This window comes from Clupea harengus, chromosome 14, assembly GCF_900700415.2.
Source record: "Clupea harengus chromosome 14, Ch_v2.0.2, whole genome shotgun sequence".
Taxonomy (NCBI): domain Eukaryota; kingdom Metazoa; phylum Chordata; class Actinopteri; order Clupeiformes; family Clupeidae; genus Clupea; species Clupea harengus.
Window position 1 is genome coordinate 23,182,405 of NC_045165.1, and position 22,947 is coordinate 23,205,351.

Here is a 22,947-nt window from a genome sequence, read left to right on the forward strand (position 1 = left end):
CTTTCTTTCCCCTTTTGCAGAGTGCACGCAAAAAGTGGAGGCATTTGAGGGACTCTGTATGTCGTGATGCAAAATGTCCAGAAGGTGGCGCATTTTGTCCTAGAAAGAGGGAGTACTGTCAGACTTGTAACTGTTCATACTGTTCATTTTAACATTGTCAGTTGATTCTGGAAAACTTAAATGGCGGGTTTACCTCATCCAGACGATGCTTGTTCGTATCAATATGACGCTGAAATACCCTTTTCAATACTCTGCAATACGAGATCATAATTTTGTTAGGTGTTAGTCAGTGTTAATAAGTTCTGATCAAAATTGCATACTTGCATTGTTTTTCATTAAGTCTCACATATGATTTGTCATGTGGATATATACAATACGTATACACATATATACACACACACACACACACACACACACACACACACACACACACACACACACACACATTACAGAACAGCTGAGTTATATCAACTGCCAACAGATTTTTGTGAAATTCTAGTCTTGTGGCAGGTCACATTAGACTAGCATTACCATTCCACGATTGATACTACATTCACTGGTAACTGATAGAGAAAACTGAACTCTTTCGGCTGGCAGTGGCCATCTGTGGCGAGTGACCCTGACTGAGTCCTCGGTTTAATCGACACATTGGCTATCAACCAGTGCTCAGTTTATGTAACATCCATCGGACTCAAGCCACTTCTCCCCATCCAGATTTAAGAGCAGTGGCCATGATCATGTGATATTTCAATAATGCACTTTGTGTTCACTGGGCCACAGCAACCTCAGCTCCTTGTTGTTCATCAACAAACCTGGTTGGGAGGTAAGGGTTTTGTTTCCCAACTATCCACGATAAGATGAATGCAGTGTCCTGATATTACACCTGATTCAACATTGATCTAATATGTTAGCGAACTCTTCAGGTGATTGGTTACTCCTTCACTATTGATTTCCTGTGATTAATCCAATGATTTATCGCCAACCAGTGAAAACCAGAGTCGTACTGTAAGGTGCGATCACACTGAAAAGCAGTGGTGTAGACAGTAGAGGATGATTCTCTGTAGGATGTCCTAGAGCTACAACAAAGATGTTGACAACATCACCTAGCAACCAGATGGTTAATGGGTTAGCTTTGCCCGAGCATAATTGGTAATGTGCCCTCGCCGTCTTGTTGATGCAAGTGTGTTTGGCGCCTAAATTACTCATGCTAGTTTGCTTGGCACCGAAACTTCCCTGCCTTTGCCAGCCGCCTTTTCTCAGCTGCACACACAGAAAAATAAACTGCTTATCATTTTAGATCAGAATAAACAACATCTGGACAAACCTGTCACTGTACAACCCCAACATCAAGATTTCATTTGTCACATCAGCAATGAACTCCAGGTAGAGTAACTCTTCTTCCCTATGGAACATTTAAGTGATGGAGATTATACATATCTAGTTCCTGCGCAGAAATGGCACTTGTGCAATAATGTAATGTTGAACAAATATCTTTTGGATGAATAAACAAGCAATTGTCTTACTCTGCATTCACCTTCTGCATGATGGGAGACTTGGTCCCGTCTGGGGACATTCTGAGTCACCATGTAAGAAAATGATAAGAGGCTGGAGTCAAATTAAGTCCCTGAAGTATGCATACAGACTTATACACATACAGTACAAAAGCACATTATTTAGCTGAAGAATATTGCATATTGAAAACAAATACCTAGATAAAGAAAGGAAACCGCTGCCTGTCGTCCTGTTCACTTTACTGTGTTTCCCATATGGACTGGTCTCTTCATCAAGTAATTCAGACTCAAGGTCAAATGTCTTAAGAAAAGTAAAAACAAAATATTATTTTTCCTGTCACTTCACAGTTATAATTGATTACATACTATTTCGGTTTTACAATCAAAGCTGAGAGTGTACAACTATACCATCCAATGACATCATTTGGCTTCAATCCTAATTGACAGCATTTTAAATCCTGCCAATTCCAACTCACCAACATGGAAGTAAACAAAATAATGAATTCATGCTGTCTTTAAATCTTATCTAATCCAGGCATTTGCCATAACAACAGTGAAGTCATTAATCTTATTATCATCAATGTGATTACTGCAACTCGAAATTAAACCACAAGCTTTTAATGAATCATTATCCTGTTGCACTATAAAATTCATCCCACTTGCCTGTGGTAGATCCCAATCCGCAGCCGAGTTTTCTCTGGCTTGAGAGCTGAGGAGGAATACAAATAAAATAAAGAGGAGTTTGAGACCAGAATGACAACAGGGTTGACAGGTAGGCAGAGATACACAGATACACACACACACATCCTTGTCCTGGTTGGTAAAATGGGATTTTTTTCTCTCTTTAGTGGTATATCTTCTGGCATGTGAAGATACTTTCACCGTTAAGCTGACCCTCCTTTTCAATATAAGCAAAGAAAACGAAATACTATATTTGCATCTTAAGCACAACAATCACCAAAATGTATGTCTGCATCAAGGCAGAATTAGATCATTTTGAATGATGGCTTAATTTACACTACCTACCCTCCATGATTTGAGTCCTGCGGCCCCAACCTTGGACTTGTCTTCCCCTCTGCCAGTTTCCTCCGCGGGGGGGTGTAGAAGCGGTACTGGGACAGGTAGGACTTGCTGTCCTTCTTCAGCGTGCGAGGGGTAAAGGGCTTTTCGGGCGTGAAATGCTTGGAGTGCTTGCGCATGAGGTCTCCACTGTACGTCTTCTGGACTGGGTCCTGGAAGGCTCTGAACGCGCTTTGGCTGCCGGCGGCGCCACAGGACCGGAAGGACTGCTGCCTCTGTGGGTTGGGGTCCCTGTAGCTGAATTCTGAAGTGGAGTGATAGCCGTTGTGGGAACTCCCGGCCGCGGCTGCTCTTTGGGACGGATATACAATCTGTCTAATATGGAACGAAGTGTTGAGTCTAGGCGAAGATGTTATAGACTCTCCCAAGTGCGGATAGCCATCCTCCTCTGCTTGGAGAGAGGTCCTGCTCTGTATTAAAACAAAATTTAAAAGAAGGGGAATTGAAACACTGGTGTAATGGCTGTGTAGAAATGCACAGAAGATAAATCCAACATTAATATACAATATACACGGTAGACCATGCCCTGGTATAACCCAAAACCAAACAACTCTACGTGTGAATAGTATGGCAATGTCAAAACTAAGTGGATGTAAAATGTGTAACTGCATTTATTTCATTAGCGAGTGACATGAATGCATTACGTATGATCACTGTAACATTTTTAACACTGCAGAGGTATTGGATGGGAATTGGCCTCGGGGAAGTTGGGATACCCCTTACAGCTCTTGATGAGCATGAGTCTCTGGTGTTCTCCAGTCTGCTCCTCAGTGACCTTGAAGATAATGTCCGCTGAGATGCTTCCCTCTTCAACCGCTCTTGACGCTTTTGGTCAGTGTCTGTAATGGTCAAGACAGACAGACACAAATTTTATGTGTGCTGTTCCTCTAAAAACTGATACATCCGCACACTAATATGCAAAGTTGCAAACACAAAAAAACTCTTACATTTGACGCTACATTGCATACTTTTTGGTGCCGATGTATCCACAGCAGCTGAAAAGAAGCACAATATATCAATGACACAACAATATACATACTGATGGTCTGTGTGCCCTAGTGTTTTCAAGAACAAATACAGAGTTGGAAATATATCTCATGACAACATGTCTCATCTCAATAAACCTTAATCAAGCATGATAGAACTGACTTCTCAGTTAAATTATTGAGCTGAATCTCAGTTCCATAGCTTCTTTGGCTGTTTTGAACAAGCACTAAAAGCTACGTTGATGCTATTTCATCACTGACCATTTCAGTTAGGTTCAGCCCTCATGTTATATGACTTTTCAACAAAGCAAGAGTATGAGAGCTCAAGAGTACTCATTCAAACCATTTACTGAGCACGTTTCAGAGAGAGAGATAATTTACACCACCCCTTACCTTTGGCAGTGAACACTTTTCTGTAATGTGCAAACATGTGGTCTTGAATGAGACATCGGTTTGTCAAGTTGCCAGATGCTCCAGGACAGTATGCTGGAGTAAAATAAAAAAAAAAAAAATCGTTAAATATCTACTTAAAAAGTCACAGAATATGCTTATCCTATATCAGTAAGTAAGCTAACTACCATTTACTAAACTATGAATATGTCAGTAACGTTATAGCTGCCTAATTAACTATCTAAGTTAACATCAACAATTACAAAGACAATTCTACTGTGCAAAATCCAAACATGGGAAGCAAGTATGATCCTCACAGCCTAATTCTCGACAACATCATTACAACATAGGGTGACTTGCACAGCTAACACTTTATTAGCTTCGTATTCGGATTACAGGAGCTAAGTTATCTCAGTAGCTATTATGCGTTATGTTGCAAAGTCACTCATTCTAACTTGTCATTAAATTAAGGTTCAATGTATTATTCTATGTTAGATTGGCAACAAGCCACTTAATTCACGGCGATTAAAACGATAACAAAGTCAGTGAAGTTGGAAATATGTACAACAGTCAACTACAGGCTACTAGCTAGGAATACTAAGGTATCGATAATTTAGCTCGCTATGCCAGGTCATTAGCTAGCTATCTCTAGCTAAATTAGCTAGCTACTGGCCAATAATCAACCGACTGTGTTATTAACTTGACAATTACCGTTACCTTTTTTTGCATCCATGGTGGTATTATTTTTAAATCCCATACTTGTTGTAATACTATTGTATCCCTTCCATATTAATCTTAGAGAGAACAAACATTATCTAGACTGCCTGACATGCCCCGGTCAATCCCTTTTAGGCTTCCTCGTCGCCATGATGGTTGCTAGGCTAGCGTCATGACGTTATACGTGTTCGGATTACGTAGGTTCTGTAAGCAGGTGCATTATGGACAATAGTCTTAAAAAGCTGAAGGGCCCCTGTGAGGTCTTTGATATTGAGAAGAATTTGACAACGATCTCAATTCATAGAGAGAACGTTTTGTGGACGCTTGTAACATGGTAAAATGCAATGGTTCAATAGTAAGATTAACATTGAAACATCCCTAAAAGATTATTAGGGCACCCTTAAAGCTTTTAGGAATGAACTGATGATTTGGAGTTTGCATATATTGTCTCTTTCCCCATCCTTTTGTTTGCATGATATTTTCATGATTTTGCCGCTTGGGTAATGATTCAAGTTGTCAGCGAACATGTAGGGTTAAAAAAAAGAAATGTGGAAAAGAGGGATTTTTGATGAAAATGATGAGGGAAGTTAATGTGCTAATAAGCCCCCCATTTACGGGCTACAATGCCCGCGGGGATACAGCTCGATTCCGGCCTGCTGTCGTTTCCCGATCCTCTCCCCACCTCTTCACTCCTCCTCACTCCCTGTCCAAAATACTTCACTGTCCTAGCCAAATATAGGCTAAAAAAGCCCATTAATAAACCTTAAAAAATTGGGGAAAATATTCTGACACATGGCCAGAAAGGCATACTTATCACGTGTTACATTATTACATGCATGGGGGCTCAGGAGAAGTCATCAAAATTTTAACAAGGCTTGTCACTGGTCCGTTCAAGTATGGCATGTTGGCAAAAGTGACATCACTTCCTCGACTTCCCTATAACCCAATTCCGTTACACCTTCAGGGAGACAGTCTCCATCCAGTGAGTCAGAAATCAGCCACTTAATGTCAAATTATCTTGCTTTGATTTAAAAAAATATTTTCAGAATGCATATTTGCTATGTTCCTGACACACCCACCCACAACAGTACTGAGTCCAAGCCTGATTTTCACTCTCTTAGGTAGTCTGCCATGCCTTGATATTTTTGTTTATTTCACCTAACTACAAACATTGAGGCAAAAGTGGCATGTATGATTATATTCTAGAATACCTCAGCAATAATATCATGGGAGTGAAATCTAAAGAAACCCTTACAAAAACATACTTTCAGAGGTGCTCAGACTTTGTACAAAAAACACATTGTAAAGATTTTGGAGCAAGGCTTTTGAACTCTGAACTTTGTAAACATAGGTGTTAGTTTTACAAAGGTGAGTTCAGCATTCAGAAAGTGTGTGGTTTCACTACTACATATTTATAATTTTAGAGTGACCTGTACCTCTTCAAAACTAGTGTCCCTGCAAATGCATATTGATGACTTGGGTGTAAACAAACCTGGGACACCTCAGTCAAAGACAATGGCCCGTACCCCCCACAGGTTTTCTTGACACATCATGACCCAATGGCGATCACTGAATTACCATCACCTTATCATATGAATAGCTGTCATTTGCTAATGGGCGGGTCGTTAGGAGCTGAAACCTCACTCAGAGACTGAGGTTTGCAGGAGGCTAGTCCTATTCTCCTTACAAAGTGCTTATTTATATTTTTGTTTCAAACTGTGTATATTTGAAAAGAAAAGGGTTCAAGGTTTCTGGGGGTGTTATTTTTATGTCTCTGCGACAAAAACTGGACAGATTTATTCATTGTTTTAAACTTTGTTCTGTTTTGTAGTGTTTTAAATAATTTAACAAAGTGCAGTATGACATGTAAACCTCACTCCTTGATGCCTGAACAGATGTTCAGTCCTACGAGAGTACTCAGTTTGCAGTGCCGGTTATGCTAGTCCAGTAAACCTGGATTGGTAGTGAGGTTATGGGGTGACTTGTGTGATCATGCAGTGTGTGAACATGCACTCCATGATAACATGCAAGACATGTAGGTGCTGCAGCAGCTGGTTAGTGGGAAATGGAAATCATATCAATACAAACACACACACATACACCAGAGGTCAGTTCAGTTCACTATTCAGTTCAGTTCTAATGGTCATGTCAAAAGGGTGAACACTGCCTGGCCCAGCATGTTAAATGCATTCACTATGTGATTTCAGTGAATAGTCACAAAAGCAACTTGCTCAACACTGACACACTGTTACAGAAATAAAATGTTTTTATCAATTACCTTGATATCCTCTGATATATGCCAGTCATATTAATACACACTATGGCTGTGCTGCACCAAGCCTTTTGCACTGGGTCCAATTGGGTTACTCAGTTGATGGGCAGTCAGAACAGACCTAAGTTATGTTACAGTCACACAGCTCCTGACACTTGGTAGTGGGAGTTAATTAGCTTCTGGGTATGTAGAGTACTGACTCTAGGGGGGTAACTGATCAATCATCTCTCAGTCCACTCGCTTTGTCCCTCGCATACAAAATGCACTACTATTAGAATTCTTTACCCATTCAAATGAAAACGGTTTATATATATCACACTCCTGAAATAATGACTCTGTAGTCAGTCCAATTAAATGTTAGATATCCAATTTTGCCATCGTTTTAGCTGTTAAGTGACAAGCTGAAAGATGAATAGTCTCCATTTGAGATAAATCATTCATATTTTCAGTATTCCACTGGAATGGTTGGTTAACTGGGCATACCCGGGAGATCCCCCCCCCTCCCCCTTTCTCATGTAGGGTGTAGGGTGTAGCGAATCCAAACTACGAAGAGGAATACACATTGTATCAGTAAGTGTTTTCAAATATGTGTTTCGTCTGTTCCGAACTGCCTTCAAGAATTGGTCATCATGCTACATATAAACGGTGTACTTAGACTAATAATGCAAGCTCACAGAATTAGTCTTGTGTAGCAGTGTGCCTACACAAAGACCGATGCCGTGTGGGGGTTGGAAGTCTGTGTAACCTTCTCAGGATGACTTGAATCAATTGTTACAGTGGGTTCCTCAAATCTGCTCTCTCTAGGATGCACTTTTAAAAGGGGAGTCAAGCGACGGAGTGGACCATGTTCCAGTCGGGTCGGGCCGGGTGGTACTTAAACTGAGGAACAGCACGATGTACACGCTTATTCTCATCACTTTGTCTAAGCGCGCTTCTCGCATCCATTATACTCGGACCTAGCCAAGCGACTACAGACAATGTGCTTCTTTTTTTACGCGGCTTTATTTTCAACCAGTGATCACAAAATGAAAAAGTGACTGAAAGGCGTCGCTGATTAAGAAAAGTATTTGATTGTTCTTATTCTCGCCATCACTCGTTACTTAAAGAGAGATGTCTATCTTCTCTGCTATTTGAAACAATCACGATGAAATTTCCAATAGACAATCCAAGGAAACAGGTAAACTGGGATCCCGAACAAGGTTTGTACATTGTTTTAGTGCGGAAATCTTTAAAACCCCTTGCATTCGAGTTCTTGCATGCTCTTTTTTACTTATGTAGCTTTCTGGGGACTGGAGACTCGGTTTGCAGGTTAATCTGGCAACACACCCTATTAACGTCATCATACCCCTTTTCTTTCATTTTTGAATTCTGTTACACTGGATTCGTATTGGATTTCATTTTGTGACATGCCATTACGATTAAATGGGGTTTTAAAAGGGTGTGAAGTGATGTGCAGGCAATTGCGGGTCTTCAGATAATGAAATTAAAGATTGTGTGGCGTGGGGTCTTGGCCACGTTATGGAGCTCAGACTCGGGTTTGTTAAGGTCGTGTCGTGTCATAGCACCTAACATTTTGTTCCTTGCTTTCAAAAGCCTTCGCCATATCGTTGTATTCATTTTGAGATTATTTCCTAATAGTTATTTGAGAATTCTCCAAGATATTGCCAAATTGGTTCCCATCATCATCATCACCAGCACCACCATCAACACCATCATCATTATCATCACTGTCACAATCAGCAGACCCACCAATTCCCCTTCCCAATCTCACATTATTCCCATTATTTTGCACTATTTAGTGATCTTTGGAAAGTGATGAGGGTAATGTGTGTCACAGAAATGAACATGACAAGTTGGAAGATTGTTATATATACTCTTACCCAAGCCTGTTCCTGTGCTTACATGAAGTTGTGAGCTTAAACTCAGTTATGAGGTTAAATTGCCTCCTATGAAAGTTGACCGACAAAATCATTATTTTATCATTGACGAAACGTTTAGGTGCTTCTAGCCCTATGAGTGAGTGAGTGATGTATATTTATGTCTTCCTGGAAATTGGTGGGCAGCAGCTTGGTTTCCCGGACGTCTGTGTGTCATCAAACGGCTGGAGTATTAGTAATTAGATCAGGACATACGGACTCATCAGTTTTGACATGCCTCTCTGTCTGATCCATTGAACCCCACAAGTGTTAAGGACCACTAGACAACAAACTTAATTTGCAACACAGCTTGCCATGGCTTGATACATCTTTTTTTCATGGTAAATGACTAGAATTAATGTGAGAGACATTCCACAGACCATTCATGTCAATATATGGTGTCTCATCTCAGGGGGTCTGAAAGACAGTACAGGACATTTGAAGATGTTTACAAAGCCAGTAGTCCAGACATAACCTCCCTTTCAACCTGTCATGCATAGGAGAGAGAGGGGATTACATCATTCTCGGGCTGTGGCTCCACCCCCTTGTCCCCCACAAAGGCAGGGGTTGGTTTCCTCGTGCAGGGGTGGATGGGTAGGCGTGGGCCGTAATAGTGTGCGTTAGAAATTCTAAGTATGGATACATCCTTGACTCTGCCCGTGACCCAGGTCCACCCTGCACTACACTGTAAATTGTATTATCTGGCCCATTAGGAAATCAATGATCCTCTTATAAAACCTCATGGAAAGAGGGGTGGGTAGGAATACTGAAAGATGCATTCATAGATTTTCTACATTCATTTAGGTATTGCCTTGACAGGGTATATGAAATCTGCCAAGAAGTATAGTACAGAATATCAACATGACCGCTGTTCAAAGTTCAATATGCTTGTGTGTGTGTTTGTGTGTATATATACACACGCACACACATCATATATATGTTTGTAATATAGTACTAAATATATAACATAAAAAAGAGGTGATGCCGACTTTAAGATTTAGCTAGTCATATTAAGGTTGTAGTTATGAATTCATAAATACATTTTTAAAAGGTGAAAGGTATTGGTATTGGAGTGGCACAACATGTACTTACTTACAGACAAAAACCGTTGTGAATAATTCTTACCAGTGTCATAATTTAAACCAAGGTAATTCAAATTACAGCTGACATTGAAGAGTCATCATTTGCTGTTGTGAGTGCCTAATACCTCTCCATTTGCTTATTTCTCAGTCGGAATTTTTAAAGTAGCTGTAAAACACTGAAGATTTTTCCTTCTCAAATGCTTCCAAAGCTATTCCACACATGAGGGACTATCATACACGACAAATGCCTTCTTTGGGGTAATTGAATGTACTACTTTAACGGACGTGGCTCAGGAAATGGCCACTGGCAAACACTTCAGGACCACCATAGAAACAGGGCTGTATTGGCTTTTGTCATTTCAAAGAATATAGTCACCTTCTCTCTCTGCTCATGTGAGAGAAGAGCTCATCTGCTGTAATGTGCTTTCAGAGGTAACAATGCAGTTTTTTTCCTACTGCCTGCTAATAACAATCTCCATTCAGTTGTTGCCTGGGGTTATAGCCAGGCAGGCATGCCTACTGCATTTTTGTTGCCTCTTTCTCGCTCTCTCTCTCTTTCTCTCTCTCTCTTTCTCTATTTCTCTCTCTCGCTCTCTCTCCCCTCTCTGCACCTTTGCTCTTTCTGTTCTCTTTTTCCTGTAATGATACGCCACACTGAAGCTACCTTGCCCCAGTCTTCATATTTTGTAGCAACTAAGATACCCTTCTGTTCATTATTTTCCTTACAGTGGCGGTCCAGACTAATATGGTGCCTCCAAAGAAGGACGATGCTGCCGTGGTTCAGTCCTCCCTGGTCCATGCCAGTGTATCAGCCATGCAGAACCCCATGGGCTGTGAGGTCAAGTTTAACGGGCATTGCCCCCTGCCCAGGCTCTCCATCTCCTCGCGCTCCGCCAGCGTCGTGGCCAGTCTGGACGCCAGTCTGGACATCTCAGCCCTGCATTCAGTGATGAAGTGCAAGACGGTTGTGGCTGTGTTCGTGGTGGTGGTGTTCTTCCTCATCGGTGGAGGGCTAGTGTTCCAGGCTCTCGAGAGGCCCTTTGAGACCAACCAGAAGGACACCATCACGCTGAAGAAGGCCATGTTCCTGCAGAATCATGCATGTGTCTCGCCAGCCGAGCTGGAGGACCTGATCAAGGTAGGCACAGTGTAAGGTGACACTGGTGAGTCAACACATGAAAACATTTTACTACCTTTTTAACTTGAGAGGCAGGCTAACAATAATCAAAGAACGTGTGTAGCCTGCCTGTAATTTGCACAGGTTAGTTGTGGAGCTCTAAAGGTTGAATAATATTTCACTAGAGCTCAAGGCAATGAGGATGTTTTCTTTCTGAGCTGTCTTTAAAAATATATATATATTTGTGGTTATTGACTATATCAGTTAACCCTGCATCTCATCATAAACATTCTTATCAATCAACTTTTACAGCTCAGACTATCATACAATGATGACAATGTAAACTGAAAGGCCCAGAAGACTTTTACCCTTTCAGCCATCTGAGTAGCTAATTAAGACTTGTCCAGCTGTGGCCCTGAGTCATGCGCTATCAGTAAGTGACCCCCTGTCTGGAAGCTGTCCATTAGAAGGGACATCCTGCTGTCAGCCTACTGCGAGAGACTGTGAGCTCTAGCTGATCTGGAAATGTCAGGTGTCAACAAACAAACCTCTCCATCGGAGAGCGCTGCAGGCATAGAAGTGTCACTAATAACTTGTGAGACACAGTGACACTTCCAAAATGTAATCACCAACCAGTTGTGTTTTATTGTCTTAGTCCAGTACCAAAAGCAGTGGTCTCTCTGGGAACAAGCTACTGAGGTTTCACTGAATCAAATATTGTGTAAATAGTTCGGGTCTTGTATTGATTTCCTTTCTGGCACACACCACAACCACACATTCCAAACAATGAGGCGAGGGCATGACTGACATGGCAAGGATAGTGCTTCTTTTACATAAGCTGCTGAAAAAGCTGCTGAAGAAATTTTGGAGGAGAAATCACGTACAATAGTCCCAGTAGACACATTTTAAGTCCCCTGTGTTTACGTTTAAGTATTAAATCTTTGACCGCCTCCTTGGTCCTAGTGTTCCCTCTTTTATAGTCGTGTAAGAGCTGACGGTAATGGTTTCATAATGCTGATTCATAATCAAAACAGAAAATTATGGGCCCCTGTAACATCCTTCAGTGTCAGAAAGCTTTGCCTTTCAGAAAAGTTATTTTTATAGTGGCTGCTGATGATAGGCACTTCTGCCAATGAGAGCCCAGGGATCCATAAAGCTCCGGAACCAGATGGACATGGTCAGTTCCGCTGCACACCCTTTCAGTGACACTCTGTCATCTTCAAATCCTACTCATGGCAAGATAAGGGTGTCTAGAGCCAACAGCATATAGTGGTTTTAGATGAAATTGTATGCCATATGCATCACGTGGAGCTGTAAAAACGTATTCCTCAACTTGTCAGCTCAAGTAAATGTAATATGGCGTCCTGAGGGAACTTGTAACTGGTTTGCTTCAGTTGTCATTTGGTTATGTGTGTAATACTAATGTGGTGAAAAAGAACGCCTACTCAGCACGTGTCCTTCTCTCCCTCTGGTCTGCAGAACATCCTAGTTGCCCTCATTACTTCAACAGCACAAACTGGAGGTTTTTGAGGAAATCAATGGCTTTTACGTCCCTGGGAGGGCGTTTATGTAAATCCTGCATGATGTGCTTAAGGGTTCAGTGTGGAATCAATTATTCATTGGATGTTCCGCTGGCTGCAAGCATGCCTCCGCCTCAAGATGGACTCTGGGTTAAGGATTGAGGTTGGCCATATATACAGTCTATGAAACACATTGTTCTGCTGAGATCTGAAAAGCTTCCCTCATTTTGAAAGCTCCCTCGACTCTGCATATCCATGACTGATATAAGACCCTCTCCAACAGGTCCCATATTCAGTGCATTACCGCTTTGTCACGCTGTCATGTTGCTATCTCTCAGCACTGGGCAGGGGGCCAGCTGAACTCACGCCTGGCACAACAGACTGTTTTGCGGGGCTGTCCTATCGGAGGTGGCAGTTTTGATGGCTGCGGAGTGTGGGTGACTCCAGGGCTGTGCCAGCCCGCTGAGAACACACCAAGCCGTTGGCTCCGCATACATGGCTCTGACAGCCAGGGTGACTCAGTGTGGACTGCGCTAATTCAATCATAGTCTGTTGTTTTTTAAATGTACCTCCCGGGCCTTCAGGTTGATGATAATCAATGGGTGTATACTCTGACAGTGGGGTATTGACAATAGAGGAACTTGTTGTACTTGTAATATAGCACTTGTAACTCAATATCGATGTTACGCATGAGTAAGTCACAACACTGTTTTTATCACTAATCGAAAAAGATGTCGATTTGATATGGGAAGGTAAGTGAAATCAATTTTTTCGGGGAGAAACTCCTTGTCTCATTACATGAAGGATGTGCTCTTTGAGTAGGCCAAACTGTAAGTAAACTAGAAGTCAAGTTTCTTTTGTCATAATCTCCTGAAAGCCCCACACATGTGCCATTTAGGTTGCTCTTGTAAACTGCTTCATTTCACTACAGCGACATTGACCTTTTTTCTTACACATTCAGAGCCTAGGTTTCATGTTAGTGTACTGACCTGACAAGGTGCAGGCCATTGCCTGTTGGCTATAAGCTTCAGTCTATTAATTCAATACACTACTGCTTCATCTTGGCTATAAATTGTTCCTTTGTGATATGCTGACTCAACTCAATAACTACTGTCTTGTGTAACACACTATATGGACTGGACAAGGTATTAATCAATGCAGGTCTGTTCAGTCTACAGATAAATATGTCCATATGCTTGCCAATAACAGTGGACCTGAAAGCATACTTCCAAGAACCATAGTCCTTTACCAAAGTAGCAAACACTCTGTGAAGATGTAGCAGGGAAACAGTGTCAACGGCAACAATTTATTTACGAGAGGTGTTGAAACCGTGTCAGCAGCAACATCTAATTTGCGGGAGTGTTTCCTCGTGCAAAAGAGTCGAGCTGTCTCTTTGGTAAACACGAGCTCCCTCCATGCTGCTGTGTGCTGATGTAAACTGTCAAGGTGATGGCACAGGGACAGCCGTCACCTCTGCACCCGACTCACGTGCAGGGACAGCATGACGGAGAGCCGCAGCAGGAGGAAGAGGAGGGGGGGTGGAGCGGCACCTGCCGAGGACCTCCCTGTCGACCCGCGCGAACAGCCACGCTGCCGTCAGTGTTTCTGACACACAATTTAGCAATGTGCAGAAATATGCAGCATCTCTGGGGAAAAAAACAGGGATATTCGAGACAGCCATGTGGAACCACGTTTTTTTTTTTTTTTTTTAAAGAGAGAGAGAGGGTGGTAGCAATTTTCTCCTTATCACCTTGTTTTTTTTTACTGTTGTTTGTGCTCTAAACAGTTTTGTGTTCATAAATGTGTACATCTATTTGATTTAGCATCTCTGTCGGCTTGTGGGGAAACTAACAGCGCTGTAGGATCATGCGGACGCTGTGGGAGGACATGATAATCAGTGTGAGCAGATGCTCCACTACTTTATTATGCGGTGCCCCTCCACCCCCCTGAGTGTGACTGCTTTATATTTTATAAGTCAGGCAGGGGGCGCTTGAAAGCGTAGTCAGTTTGTGCTCTCAGATGAGAGGAATTAAGAGGGAAATAAACGTTTTGTTTTGTTTTGCTCACTGAAATACCTTGGTATAGACATTACATTTGCACTGCTCAAATTCTGCCAAATCTATCTACCAGAGAATTAGCACCTTGAGGTACAGGGTTAGGGAAACTGGGTGGGTTCAGTGTTTTTTTCAGTGGCTGTAGGTGCAACATTCACAGCTGATTCTTGTCTCAATCTGATTCAATCTAACCACAAATAATCACAATTTTTTTACCATATCCTGGACTAAGTCTTGCAATGCTGTCGGTTTATGTAAGTAAATAAAGTAAATCATATGTTCTATTATCTAAGGTTACTGAAACTAAAATGGGGAATGCCAGTTGTGCAGCTGTTGGATTTGACACACTTATCTGGTGTGTTGTGTAGGTGTAGATTTCACTGTTATGCTGGGAAGCTGTAGTAACTGTGAAAATATACAGGCCTTCAGGGTGCAGCTTCTACATCTGATAGCTGAGAGTGGGAGGCTTTGAGCTAAAAATAAAATTAGTAAAAAACATGCTTTTTGAAGGTAGTGTTGACACATTGGTATAATGTCAAAAGTTGCTGCTGTGTAGCCTATAGCAGAATACTAGAACTATACAGCATACTAAATGCATAGTATATATACTATATCATATAGTATTATATTATACTATATAGTTTATAGTATAGTATATATATAGTATACTATTCAATAAAAGTTTACACTTTCTAATGGAGAAATGTCATGTCATGTCAGAAATTCTCATGTCTCATTCAGGGCCTTGAAGGTTAAGCATGTGCACAACCAAATTTAAACCATTTGTCGGTAATTTCTGTAATGAATTGTGACTTGACTCAGAACTCAGTTCAGAACTTCCAATATTTTCGGCATAGTCACTGAGCCCCCCCTCATGTGCAGACACCCTCAGAGTGGTCTAAGTAAGGAGCTCCCTCACTAGACTGGTCTTGACCCTGTCATCATGCCACCCAATGCTCACCTTCCCAGAGGTAACGTTGCCTGATGATACTGGGTTGTAATATCAGGGTTCAGCTTGGCAGGTAAAGAACGTAAGACAAAAACGCTTGTGTCCCGTCTCATCAGTTCTGTGTTGTGTGTTGTCAATATCATGTGATGGTCATGCCATGGACAGTCACCACAGACATACTTTAAAACAGTGTTTATTTATTTATGTATTCAGATGCAGGCAACCAACGACATGCTTTTCCTCTAATTTATTCCCTCTCTTGCTCTGTCTCATTCACTCTCTTTCCTTCATGTCCAACATCATGTTTCTTCTATCTGGGCAGGCAGCCATGAATAATGGCATGCACATACTTGATGAAGTGAAGGCAGTGAATTTCACCTAAAGCCCAACCTCTCGTTGTCTCAATCTCAGGAAGGTTGTTTTGGTTTGGTCTTTCATCTGACACTTCTACTCCTCCCTCTCTCCCTCTCTCCCTCTATCCCTCTCTCCCTCTATCCCTCTCTCCCTCCAGCATGCCATAGAGGCAGTCAGTGCCGGGGTGAGTCCAATCGGAGACACGTCCCACAACTCCAGTCACTGGGACCTGGGCAGCTCCTTCTTCTTTGCGGGGACCGTGATCACAACAATAGGTAACCTCTGGCCTTCAGTCACTGACTGCAGGCTGCACCCACAAAGATAATCAATAGTGTCGATCACCCCTTTTACAATGTGTTCACCTGACCGAGAGAATGCACATCCTCTCAGTCTCTCTGAAGATTGAAAGCAATACACTGTCATAGTCTTGCTGTATTCAGTTAAATGGCTCCATCTGTCAGGACAAAAGGGAAGAAGGAGACTGCTCTCGTGGGACTGAACTCTGTGGGAAGAATAGGACTGCCCTGGTTGGCAAATCATGCAGCAAACAACCCCACAATAAGGAAAACTGCTGTCTCTGACTGTTGTAATATGTAAAAGAAGACAGTAAGATTGACTGCGACTTGTTTTTCGCCATGTTGAAATCTGTTATACCTACCCTCACATATTATGTTGGCTCAGAACTCAAGTGAAACAGTTTTCTTGAGGAGAAAGACATGACATGTCGTCTGGAGAGTAGATCTACTGAGCTCATTACAAATGTGTCTTTTAGACTGATGGATCTGCAAATATGCACTTCATTTGTATGTGTGTCATGTATAGTAATAATGGAGAATATAATAATTATGTCTAATACAATGAGAGAAAAGTGATGTATGGAAGAGATTTGCCTGCTCTCTCTGTCCTTCATGTAATCTGAATGCCCCATCATTAGAGATCAAATCAATTCCTGCATCATTTGCATACACAATTTGCATATACATCGATTTCTGTTTGACTTTAAATTGATTTATTTTTATTTTGTGAAGTTGCTGTCTGAGTTGGTGTGATTATAAAATGTGTGTGGTGCAGCTCTACAGAGAAATGTGGCTGTAATCTTCTTACCTACACCTTGTACATTACCACAGGCTATGGAAACATTGCACCCAGCACTGAAGGTGGCAAGATCTTCTGCATCTGTTATGCCATATTCGGCATCCCCCTTTTTGGGTTTCTCCTCGCTGGAATCGGTGATCAGCTTGGAACAATTTTTGTGAAATGCATCTTGAGGGTGGAGAGAATGTTTAGGGTAAGCTTAAGTAACTGACAGACACCAACATATTAATTCTTGAAAGTGTTTTATATCCTTGCATCAAAATGTTCTTGATTACTCATCGATGTTGTGTGTTTGTTAGCCAGCAGCGAGCTTCACTTCTAATAGTGAAAGCTTTTGGACTGTAATGGGTTCACTTAAAGTGAAGGGCAAGGTGCCCTTGATATGCTTTGCTTGTTAGCGGTAGATCACAGCTTCATCTTGTTATTGATGTGAGTTAGTAATTGTGGTTGTCTGTGTTGAGTGCTGAGACCATGTAATCTCATGTTTCAGTGTGTTCTTTGAACGTCATGAACAGAATAATACCTTATTGAATTATTTCATTGCAATAGTCATGAGAGTAAAACAAGTAAAATCAATCTGATTCCTGAAATTATTGTCATAAAATTCTGTCCATGCAAATTATAATAGATTATTTATTTATGTATTCATTCATTCATTTATGTATTTATTATTAAGCTAATACATGCATGTTGTTGACTCTGCAGCAGAAACACAGGCACATCAGCCAGACAAAGATCCGAGTGACCTCCACCATACTCTTCATCCTAGCGGGGTGCTTAGTCTTCGTCACTCTCCCGGCGGTCATCTTCAAAAACATTGAATGCTGGACTGCACTGGAAGCCATTTACTTTGTAGTCATCACCCTCACAACAGTTGGGATAGGGGATTATGTGGCAGGTAGATACTCCAACCATCTCTTCTATTATATCAATGATACTATCCCTGCTCTTGCTCAGTTGCTCTTGCTCATACTGTAACTTTTGGTGAATGTAGATAGTTACCTAGTGTAATGTTTATTCTTAACCAGTTATATTGTTTTTCTACAAAAACCTTTTTCATTATTCTTTTCTGTGAAAGGTGTGCTTTATGTGCCTCTCCAACCAAGACACAATGCAGGCAGTGAGAAACCAGATTATCTCAAATTAGATTTGTGTGTGGAGTCCATATTAATTCAGAGCAGAGCCAGTTTACCGTTAATGCACGGTATTGATTTTTTATTCCACTGTCTCAGGCAATCAGCAGAGAGGAACGTTCAGGAGCGTGCCTATTTTTAGCACCGCCGTCTTAAAGGAGCTGTCCTCATTCCCAGCTGAATTCCTCCCTGATCAGTAAATCATTTGTGTGCAGGTGGTGACCGCAACATCAGTTACGGGCAGTGGTACAAGCCAATGGTGTGGTTCTGGATCTTAGTGGGGCTGGCCTACTTCGCAGCAGTGCTGAGCATGATTGGAGACTGGCTACGAGTTCTTTCCAAGAAGACAAAGGAAGAGGTGCGGCTTTCAAATTATGATTAAATTACTTTGTAATTCAATTATGCCACTGGGGAAAGGTCCCGCTGACCTATGTCTTGTCTGTCAATGTCTCATGCGTAAACCTTAAGCAGGCATGGAAGTCATAACTAAGAGCTCTGTGGGAGGTCTGCGGTCTGTGTTTAGCTTTAAATAAACAGGGTAAAGTGAGAGACTGTATGACATATTAAGTTTGGCATAGAAAGTCAGAGCCACTGAAAGTGCATTTTAAGAATCGCTCAAGTGTTTTACAGACATGGTTGTGTTATTGTCACATCCCCCCCGTCTCAATCAGGTTGGGGAGTTCAAGGCCCATGCTGCCGAGTGGAAGGCCAACGTGCGGGCGGAGTTCCGCGAGACGCGGCGGCGCCTGAGTGTGGAGGTCCACGACAAGCTGCAGCGCGCCGCCACCATCCGCAGCATGGAGCGCCGGCGCCTGGGCTTGGACCAGCGCGCCCTCTCGCTGGACATGCTTTCGCCCGAAAAGCGCGCCGTCTTCGCCAGCCTGGACACGGGTGGCTTCAAGACCGCCTCGCAGGAGAGCATCGACTCCAAGCTCAACAGCCTGCAGGGGCTGAAGGCGGGGGGCGTGTACCACGTGGCGTCCGGCGCCCCGCAGGCCTCGTCCGAGGACAACCTCTTCAACCGCTTCGGCTCGCTCACCAAGCTGGCCAAGCGCAGCAGGAACCGCGAGCTGCGGAGCAACATACCGGAGGAGGTGCGGCGAGCCTGCGAGAGGCTCAGCACCAGCAGCACTACGCTGGGGGAGAATGAGGTGGATGAACAGGAGGAGGAAATGCTGGCAGAGGCGGAGGCAGATGAGATGGAGGTGGAGGCTGAGGAGATGGAGGTAGAGGCCGAGGAGGTGGAGGCGGAGACCGAGGAGATGGTGGCGGAGGAGGAGACGGCAGACAAGGAGGGCAACACAAGCCTGACTGACCTTCCCCTGTATGACGACGGGCCTAAGGTGCAGAACGGTTTTGTGCCTTCTCAGGCCAAAGAGAGGGAGCTGGACAAAATACTGGAGGGGAAAGAACATCAGCCATAGGCATGTCTGAGAGATGAAACTGTGAAGGGGTTTCTGGCAGAGGAGATCCAACATGTCTCAAAATGTGCCTTTCTGTTTTGTACATCATTACTTTGGACGTACATTGACTGGACAACCGTGAACTATGAATTAGGTCAGTCACACCCACGTCTCTCCGTTTCAATTGCTGCACAATTGGAAAAGGTCATCAGACACTTTGCAGTGAAAACTTTCTTATCTCTCCTTTTTAGGACAACTTCAGAGAGACTTGTGGTTCTCCTGAGAATGACCTGGCATCACATGATCAATAACCGACAAGCCTTTACAATACATACAAAGCTATGGAAGATGACTGCTTGTGCTTTTACCTTATGGCATGCTGCATGAGCAAGTCATCAATAGTCAACTCAATATCTGTGAATGCAACATCTGGTATTCAGTCAGTGAATACAATGTGTTTTACTGTACTCGTAATGCATTTGATAACAATATCTTAGATTTATACAACTCTTGATTGGAAACCAAGCCATTTAGAGGGTGTCCAGACAATATCTGAAGGAGGAACTGATGGAGGATGGAATTTCACCCTTCAAAGCTGGAATTTTCAACAGTTATCAATGAGAGATCAAACCTCATCGCACTTAATCGGATCTTTCTATATAGTCCACTCCTTTTTCTAATACTGGTCTGTGGAAGTGGTCAACTTCTTTCCCTGTGTTAGAGGAGTGGTTGTTCTTTCTAGATAAATACTAATATAATAATAATAATAATAATAATAATATAACTAACTACTAACAAGGTGGCTAGCAGGTAAATAACTGACAGCCAGTATTCTGAATGCTGACATTCTAAATGTCTTCTCCTATTTCAAGTAATTCACAGAATCAATTCAATGACAAATCTTTTTGGTTTCTAAAATATACTTTGACAGTTCAAAAATACGATCATCTGAATATGCTATTCAGTAAAACAGCTGATGAATATTAGCAAAGATGAGCAAGAGTGTAAACGATTTAAACTAAAATAAACAATCACTGCATGCATTTTTGGTAGACTAATCGGGCATAGAGTTGATGGACTTTGACTAGCTCTGAAAAACGGATGGATAAGCCACAACCTTGGGTCATTGTGTTTTCGGGCATTACATGAGTTGTAATGAGTGCCTTTTGGAAAATAAAGCAAAATCAACAAACATGAAACAGCCATGTCCTGAGGCGTACTTGTCTGAGAATATCCTTCACTTTTCCCTCAAGGCCACTTACAGTTAATGAGTGTATTTGCTCTTGAAAGGTATGTAAGGTATGTTTTCATATGTAATCCAATGGTTGTAAGGTCTTGGCTATAACTTCAAGTCTTGATCTTTACCCAAAAGTAAAAGACCAAACCCTGCACCCAGGAAAGCAGTGTTTCAGGCTTGTCACATGACATTTGTAATTGCACCATAATTAACTACACAAATGGTTGGTTTGTAAAGACCGATTGAAGGCTTTATAATGTGTTCACGTAGAGCCAGGGATCAAAGTCGAGCAATTATCATTAAGCTGTGAACAAACAGTGGATGAGATTAACAGACATCAGTTGCATGCGAAGACCTCTCATAGCCTCATGGTATAAAAGACCTGGGCAAAACAGTGTTATGTAATGCATGCTAGTTAGTGGTTTATGACACCTGGCTCTCTGGATGGTTGGTTCACATGAATTACTACCAGGCCAACATCAAAAACATGGAGGGCTCAGCAGATCATTTTGCGGTCAGCCAGGGTCATACCATTTGGCTAGTGTTGAGCTGGAGCTGCCACACCGTTATCACGAGACAGGAAATTAATCAAAGCACAGGCAATGAGGGGAGAGAGAGGGGGAGGAGGTGAGGAAGAGAGACCAAATGGCAAAGCCTGAGAGAGCAATGGTGATGAGATGAAAAGATAGATAGATAGATAGATTGATAGATAGATAGATTGATAGATAGAGAGAAGGGGCAGTGTTGGGGGAAAGTGGAGGAAGGAGGGAAAGAGAGAGGGAGTAGTAGGAGGAGAGGGATACATTTTGTCTGTTAGAATAGCTATCTATTAGAGCTGGCGCTGCCTCCAAGGTTGACGTAACCTCGACCTGTCTTCCACGTCTCGTTGTCTTATTGATAACCCATGATGGATGGGAGCACGTGGGTTTTCTCCCCCATCAGTGCTAACCTGCATCGCAACCAGGGGGGCCCCGTCATGAGCATGTTTACGTCCTGACTGCAGCTGACTGTGGGAGGACCGCAGTGCATCACTCCCACTGCCAGTCGGACAATAAACAGGCCCCAGGGCCACAGTAAATGTTTAAAAGGATTACGTCAACTTAACAGTGTTTTTCTCTCGCACATGCATTAGATGGACTCAGTATGGAGAGCATGGTGTAAGGTACACATTTGTGTTTGTGCCCAGAGAAAATTATGAAGTCAGACAGAATAGGGATGTTTTATTCAGAAGGTATACAGTATCCTTTTCCCTTTCATTCTTTCGTTCTTTCGTTCTTTCTTTCTGCAGATGTCTGAAATGTCTTATCAGAGAGATGTGGCTATGCCATATTGCCAAGATGATTACTCAAGTGAATAGCTTATTGGCTGTAGCTGCTGGTAGCGGTAACACTTGCAGTCCCTTTTCACACTTGAACTGCAAATCACTATCTAAATGAATTTGCCTCCATCGTGAATGTTTAGCTTTCACATGGAAATGCCTGTCAGGAAAGACTTCAAAGCTCACTAAAATCAAATCTGTATATATGTGAAAGGCACTCACATCTTGACACATTAAATGCATTTATGAATCTTAACTGTTCATGAAGATCACAGTTGGATGTCAAATTATTTTTTGAAAGGAGAAATGAAATTAAACTCTCCTTTCAATCTGAAGCACTGTTGCTTTTATGCCATTTTAAACTGTGAATTATAAAGCACAAATACCTGTATATGCACCATCCAGCCTTGACAAATTATGCAAAGGTAACAGTCACATCCAAGAGCACCCTGAAAGAATAGCACTCGCTCTCTCTCTCTCTCTCTCTCTCTCTCTCTCTCTCTCTCTCTCTCTCTCTCTCTCTCTCTCTTCATGTTCTCCTTTTCATGATTGAATGTGTGTAAATGAGTTCTGAACTGGAAATGAGCTTAATTCTGTCTCTGCATAGCCTTTCCTGTTTTCAACAGCACTCTCTCACTTTTGGTTATATGATCAAGCAGCTCTTGATTGACACCATTTGATAGATTGAGTTCGTGGTCATTTATCCTCTCACAGGTCCATTAGTAGGAAAGAGCTGTGCTGATAATCTTTGAAAGCTTCCTTGGGCATCTGCAACATGCCATAAAAACACGTGCCCCTTTTGCAGTGGAATCG

General features: G+C 42.2%; 2 protein-coding genes across 2 annotated transcripts; one reads left to right on the top strand and one right to left on the bottom strand.

Moving 5' to 3' along the window:
* Positions 1–157: 157 nt before the first annotated feature.
* On the bottom strand, positions 158–4,869 carry spata7 (spermatogenesis associated 7). Its single transcript, XM_031580935.2, has 10 exons — positions 4,685–4,869; positions 3,971–4,063; positions 3,539–3,586; positions 3,315–3,430; positions 2,538–3,001; positions 2,175–2,220; positions 1,709–1,812; positions 1,524–1,574; positions 1,325–1,402; positions 158–251 (listed from the first exon to the last, which is right to left on the bottom strand). Exons 1-10 carry the CDS (start codon positions 4,722–4,724, stop codon positions 158–160), a joined length of 1,134 nt encoding a protein of 377 aa, XP_031436795.1. The 5' UTR covers positions 4,725–4,869.
* A 5,653-nt stretch (positions 4,870–10,522) lies between these two features.
* On the top strand, positions 10,523–20,778 carry kcnk10b (potassium channel, subfamily K, member 10b). Its single transcript, XM_042709791.1, has 6 exons — positions 10,523–11,092; positions 16,106–16,223; positions 17,076–17,236; positions 17,749–17,941; positions 18,392–18,534; positions 18,848–20,778. The coding sequence occupies exons 1-6, from the start codon at positions 10,700–10,702 to the stop codon at positions 19,598–19,600; spliced, it is 1,761 nt and encodes a 586-aa protein (XP_042565725.1). The 5' UTR covers positions 10,523–10,699; the 3' UTR covers positions 19,601–20,778.
* Positions 20,779–22,947: the final 2,169 nt, after the last annotated feature.